At 33.8% G+C, this 6109-nt stretch overlaps 2 protein-coding genes across 2 annotated transcripts; one reads left to right on the forward strand and one right to left on the reverse strand.

Moving 5' to 3' along the window:
* Positions 1-386: 386 nt before the first annotated feature.
* Positions 387-1361, reverse strand: LOC148766349 (transcription factor GTE12-like). Its single transcript, XM_088827247.1, has one exon. It carries the CDS (start codon positions 1359-1361, stop codon positions 387-389), a length of 975 nt encoding a protein of 324 aa, XP_088683373.1.
* An 896-nt stretch (positions 1362-2257) lies between these two features.
* Positions 2258-5473, forward strand: LOC148766350 (histidine kinase 1-like). The gene is made up of 12 exons (XM_088827248.1): positions 2258-2269; positions 2364-2462; positions 2557-2804; positions 2890-3049; positions 3136-3262; positions 3337-3426; positions 3519-3641; positions 3723-3792; positions 3876-3918; positions 4011-4154; positions 4243-5025; positions 5117-5473. The coding sequence occupies exons 1-12, from the start codon at positions 2258-2260 to the stop codon at positions 5330-5332; spliced, it is 2115 nt and encodes a 704-aa protein (XP_088683374.1). The 3' UTR covers positions 5333-5473.
* Positions 5474-6109: the final 636 nt, after the last annotated feature.

Below are 6109 nucleotides of genomic sequence, written 5' to 3' on the forward strand. Positions count from 1 at the left end.
ATTATTATGGCAAGACTATTATTATTATGCTAATTATTATTATTACTATTATTATTTTTTCTTAGGAAAAGCCACCTATTTATTACCGTTGTCACATTTTGTTTTTTTTTTTTGAATGATAGATTTGCTGTACTAAAAAGATTTATCTCCTCTCATCTACATATTACCGATTTATTATATATACATATTACCGATTTATTATATATATAATTTCAAATATAAACAAGAACCAAGAAGAAACATCAAAGGGAAATCAATATTCAATTCAATTTCCACTGCAACTTCGGACATACATACTATTCAATTCAATTATCTGAGAAAATAATATAAACTTTTACATAATTAGAAATCTCCTACACAACTAATTACAACAGAGGGGATCAGAACTAACGAATCTCCCCTTCTTCCAACTCATCCTCGATAACTAGCAGCGCACGATCTTGTTCTTCATCATCGAAATAATAATAATCATCCTCCTTTAGATAGAGGCCGAGTTTCTCAAGAGGGTTTACAACCACACAATTACTAGCAATAGTAACCTTTCCGTAAAATAGATCGTATGCCGAATCGCCGCACAAACTCTCCAACTCTTTCAACAGATGGGCGTTATCGTCATTTATACTAACGCTTTTTTCCATTTGTTCAAGAGCCATCCTCTCAATCTTGCGTCTCCTCTTCAAATCGTCTTTTTGTGCAGCTCTAAATTCTTCTTCGATTCTTTCTCTCTCTTCATTAGAACCCTTGTGCAGTTGACGCTTGGCTTTCAAGATTGTGTCTGCAAACCGACTTCTCAGCATCGCAGCTCTCATAGAGATCTTCGTTGACATTTCTTCGACGTTCGATGCAAATATAATAATCGAAGCAGCAGCAGCGGCCTTTGTTGAATCCAGTTTTGAATCATCAACGGAATCTCTTTTCCGTTTTTGGACATTAACAACAGAAGCACTGGAGGCCGCAGGGGTAGAATCGTCTTTCGAACCAGCCCCCACCGTACATGGTTGAATACAAAAACCCTGACATGTAGACAAATCTTTTTTCAATCTCTTTCGAACGCACTCAGTATGATCAGAATCTTTTCTTCGTTTTCGATCGGCCTCGATTTTTTTCCATCTCTTACAGAAAAGAGAATCCAATCGCTTTGCCAAGTGATGAACTTGGTTCCAACCGGGATTATACAAGATCGCATTGGCGAAAGTCAATTTCACATCGTCGAAAAACTCGTCGGCACAAGAGTAAATATCGAGTTTACCCTTTACGGTTCCAAGATCCATGGGTTTGGAGACAATGGAGAAATAATCGGGAATATGTAACTTCACAGGATCAACAGGCTCGCTGAAAACCCATCCAGCAGGGTGATTCATTAATTCTTTTAAAATATTACCGCACTCAACTTTCATTATCGGATCCAACTTCCGATTTTTCGCAACTCGTGCAGAAACGTTGGTCCTCGTATTTCACGCATCCTTTTCCTCGTATGCGACAACATTATCTTTGTCCGAAACAATCAACCAGCAGCGTATGTTGAATATATGAGATTACAACGTAACCTGAGAGTTGAGAGAGATTAGAAAGAAAAATAAGGAAAATTCTTGTTTATGACAAGACTATCTATATATATATTACTAGGGTTTAAAATATTTAAGGAAATAACTTATTACACAAGGAATTATTAAAGAAGATGAGGAGTCGTTTTAGGGTTTTCATACAACTATTTTCTTTCTCTCTCCGCTCTATTTGGTAGTTATTTCTTTCATAATTGTTTCTTATTTAACATGTATAATTTTTTAAATATTAAATTAAAATATTGACTGAGTAAATATTTATATTAAAAATTGTAATTCTACATTAACATTAATGATACATGTTAATGTTTTATTGTATTTATTTGTAACATCAAAATTTAATTAACTTGCCTTTTTATTTAGGATTAACTATACGTAATTTGATTTTACAAATAAATAGTATTTTTAATGTGCATGTTTGATGAGTTAAATAATTGCATCTAATATATGAAAAATTATACTATCTAAATATTTAACTAGTAAATTATTTTTAATCCAAAAAAAAAAATATACTATCTTAAATATTTATTTAATTTATTAGAGTACATGTAATATTTTTTAAATAAAAAAATGTGTCATTTAGTAAAGATTATTAAAGATATATTAAATTTATTTTACTATAAACAACGTTAAGAGTCAAATAGATTAACCATTAAATTGAGGGGTAAGTGTATTTTTCATAGTACGAGGGGTCAATGTTACCCATGGCATATTACAAGGGGTAAAGTATATTTCACCCTAATAACAATTGAAAATATATACATGTTAAAATAAGAAACTATTTTGGAAAGATTTTAAAAGTTTCCGCCTAGTCAAGAAGTTCATTTGGAGAATGTTAAGCTTGGGAGTGAGCTTTATTATATTGATTCCTTTTTCTTGAATTTGAAAAGGCTTCCTATGGTAAGTCTTTTTGCATTTATTTATTTATTTTTGATTTTTTATGTTAAATAATTCGGAACTTATTTGTCGAGTGAAATGGATTGGATTTTTGAAGGTTGGGGTGATTATTGTGCCGAGGAAATACATAATGGGGAAGGTGGACGAAAAAGCGTTTAAAACTTTAATGATATTGATATCGGCGTCTGTGTGCATTTTATTGGTCGGATGCTTTTGCATATTTATATTGACGAACGGAGTTTCGAAGGAGATGAAGTTACGTGCGGCACTTATAAGTCATTTAGATGCAAGACGGAAGGCCGAGGCGTCAAGCAACTACAAAAGCCAGTTTTTAGCTAACACGAGGTAACAATTGTTATATTAGTCTCGACTTTTCGTTTTTCCCTTTTTTTTTATATATTTTTTAATTGTTGGTTTCGCGTTGTGACAGTCACGAGCTTCGAACGCCTATGGCTGCGGTGATTGGTTTACTTGATATTCTCGTGAGCGATGATTGCCTTACGAACGAACAACGCTCGATGATTACACAAATTCGTAAATGTTCTACCGCTTTGCTCCGTCTTCTTAACAACATTTTGGATCTTAGTAAGGTATAAGATGTAACATAATAATACTTTGAATTTATCAGAAATGAAAAATCATATATTTATTGCAATCTGAAAATTAATATATACAGGTGGAATCGGGCAAATTAGTACTCGAAGAAACGGAGTTCGACATGGGACGAGAACTCGAAGGGCTAATCGATATGTTTTCGGTCCAGTGTATTAATCACAATGTGGAAACTATTCTTGATCTCTCTGGTATTATTATTATTTTATTTTATTTAATTAATTTTTAATAGACGACGATTTAATGTGTAAATATCCTTTTACAGATGACATGCCGAAGATTGTTCGAGGAGATTCTGGTAGAGTTCTTCAAATATTCGCGAATCTGATAAGCAATTCGATCAAATTCACTACATGTAAGTATAAATACTCCGAAAGTAGAATATAGTATAAGATCAATTTCACTAAAAAAAAAATAAAAAAAATTAAAGTGTTCTGTTTACGACAGCTGGATATATTGTTCTGCGCGGATGGTGCGAGACGGTACCGAACACCGGTAATAAGATGAAATGGAAACACAAGAAAGATAACAAAATGATTCTTTGGTTCGAAGTCGACGACACTGGCTGCGGTAATGATATATAAGTTATGTAACGAAAATTGATATAATAATAAAATCATAACTTTATAAAATTAAATGCCGTTTTCTCAGGGATTGATCCTAACAAATGGGAATCGGTATTTGAAAGTTTCGAGCAGGCCGATCCTTCAACAACTCGATTGTACGTAAGCTACATTATAATTTATTAAGATTATCTATTTTTTCTCAAAAATGTAATATTGCAATTTGTTCTGTTATCTGCAGGCATGGTGGAACTGGTCTAGGCCTGTGCATTGTACGAACGTTGGTAAGTTAATACGATTAATTTTCGATTAATTTGTTTAACGACACGAAAATTTGAAAAAAATAATACTTAAATGTGAGAGAAATTATTAACAGGTAAATAAAATGAATGGAGAAATAAAAGTGGTGAAAAAGAGTGGGCATGGAACTTTAATGCAGCTATATCTACTTCTCAACGCGCCTCCCGAGAGTACGACGAAGCAGAATTACCAATTAAATGTCGACGACCACAATCTGACCGTGAGTTTTTTTTTCGTTACTCGTAAAAAAAAATAAAAAGAAAATGTATTATTTCAAAAATCCGATTAATTGATGAATAATAATACAGGTGTTGCTTGCACTCAATGGTAGAAAGACGAAATCGATTCTCAATCAGTGGTTACGTAAAAACGGGGTCCACACATACGAAGCATCCGAATGGAACGAGCTCACGCTAAATCTTCACGAGTTCTTCAAAGAATATTCCGGAACTCGAAAAACAAATTTAGAAATTATTAGTAAGTCGATTTTCGTAATAATTATCGATATTGGGATGCTCGATTTGACTACCGGACTGTGGAAGCAACAGCTCAATTTTCTCGACGAATATTGCAAAGGCAGAGCCAACTTTGCATGGATACTAAACCACGACACGTCGAATTCTATAAAGGCGGAGCTTCGTAAAAGAGGGCATCTTTTAATGGTTAATCGGCCTCTCTACAAAGCAAAAATGATCCAAATTTTCGATTCGGTCATTAAGGAGAGAAATAATTTATCGCAGCTCGAAAATAATATTTTATTAGGAGAAGACGTTCAATTTCACGAACTTGTCGAAATTGACGATAATCTCCACTCCGATGATTCTGACAAGTCCGAGAATGATTGTTGCAATACTACTAGTGTAATGAGAGAATTTAACGGCTGTAATAGAAATATTGGGATTAATTACGAAGAAAAATCGCTGGAGGGTTTGCGCGTACTTCTTGCCGAAGACACTCCGGTGCTACAAAGAGTCGCGAAAATAATGCTCGAGAAATTGGGAGCGAAAGTAGTAGTTGTAGGAGATGGGATTCAAGCAGTTGAAGCTCTCGATCGTGATGGAAAATACGACTTGATTTTGATGGATTGTCAAGTAAGTTATCTTAAATTAATTAAATAATCAATGATTATATTACGAGTCGATTTGATTGATGAATGTGTGATTTAAATATACTAATGTGCAGATGCCGAAAATGGATGGATATGAAGCGACGAAAGCTATAAGAAGATCGGAGTTAGGGAGTGGTATGCACGTTCCGATAGTTGCATTAACTGCTCATGCAATGTCTTGTGATGAAGCAAAATGCTTGCAAGTAGGTATGGATGCTTACCTAACAAAGCCGATCGATTGTAAACGAATGATTTCGACTATCCTTTCGTTGACTAAGCAAAATGAGTGACGAACACGAGACTCGTTCGACAAACACGAGAAAGATTATAAGAGCTACTAAGTGTGGTAGAAGAGTATTGGCACCTTTTTTTTGTATCGAAACAGAGACAATTGTAAATGTAGTAAAATTTTGATCCTCAAATAAAGTACTTTAATTTGCAGGTGATTCAGAACAAAGTCTTGGTATCCAAACGCAACCTTAATGTCACATATCAATTTTTATCATATTTTTATTCGGAAAAAAAAAAATCTGAATTTTTATTCAGATATAGGTTTATGGAAAATTACGGATACCTCTGAGATAAGGTCAAATTACGAAAAACTCTATCATATTTGGGTAATTACAACCACTCCATTAGTAGAAAATGACTTTTTACTACGACCATTAACTATAGCAAAAGGTGCTAAATTCGTAGTAAAAAGACTTTTGCTACACATTTGCTACGAATTTGCCCCGTAGCATATACGGATGTGATAAAAACTTTGCTTCGGTAAACGGCCGTAGCAAATATTTTTTTGTTACGATAAATCCTACTACGACTACAAGATTGTCCTGTAGTAAAAGGTACCTTTTGTTTCGGTTTTTTACCGTAACAAAAAAATTCGTAGTAAGAGGTCATTTTTCTACTAGTGCCCTAAATTATGAATCTTCTAACACGTCCACCCTGCCGGTGTCAAATTTAGTGGAATCTTCTAAATTATGTGGAATATACTCAAAATTGTATTCATTTTATCCCATTCAAGCTTCACATTTTGAAACAAGATGATCAAAAGATGTGTCTCTTGG

Source organism: Erythranthe guttata, chromosome 12 (assembly GCF_056151865.1).
Source record: "Erythranthe guttata isolate IM_541 chromosome 12, IM_541, whole genome shotgun sequence".
Taxonomy (NCBI): domain Eukaryota; kingdom Viridiplantae; phylum Streptophyta; class Magnoliopsida; order Lamiales; family Phrymaceae; genus Erythranthe; species Erythranthe guttata.

Coding starts and splice junctions, on each gene's coding strand:
- LOC148766350 (XM_088827248.1), top strand. Junction 3,427..3,518: donor TTCGATCAAATTCACTACAT/GTAAGTATAAAT, acceptor TGTTTACGACAG/CTGGATATATTGTTCTGCGC. Junction 3,642..3,722: donor AGTCGACGACACTGGCTGCG/GTAATGATATAT, acceptor CCGTTTTCTCAG/GGATTGATCCTAACAAATGG.
- LOC148766349 (XM_088827247.1), bottom strand. CDS start 1,361: ATGAATCACCCTGCTGGATGGGTTTTCAGCGAGCCTGTTGATCCTGTG.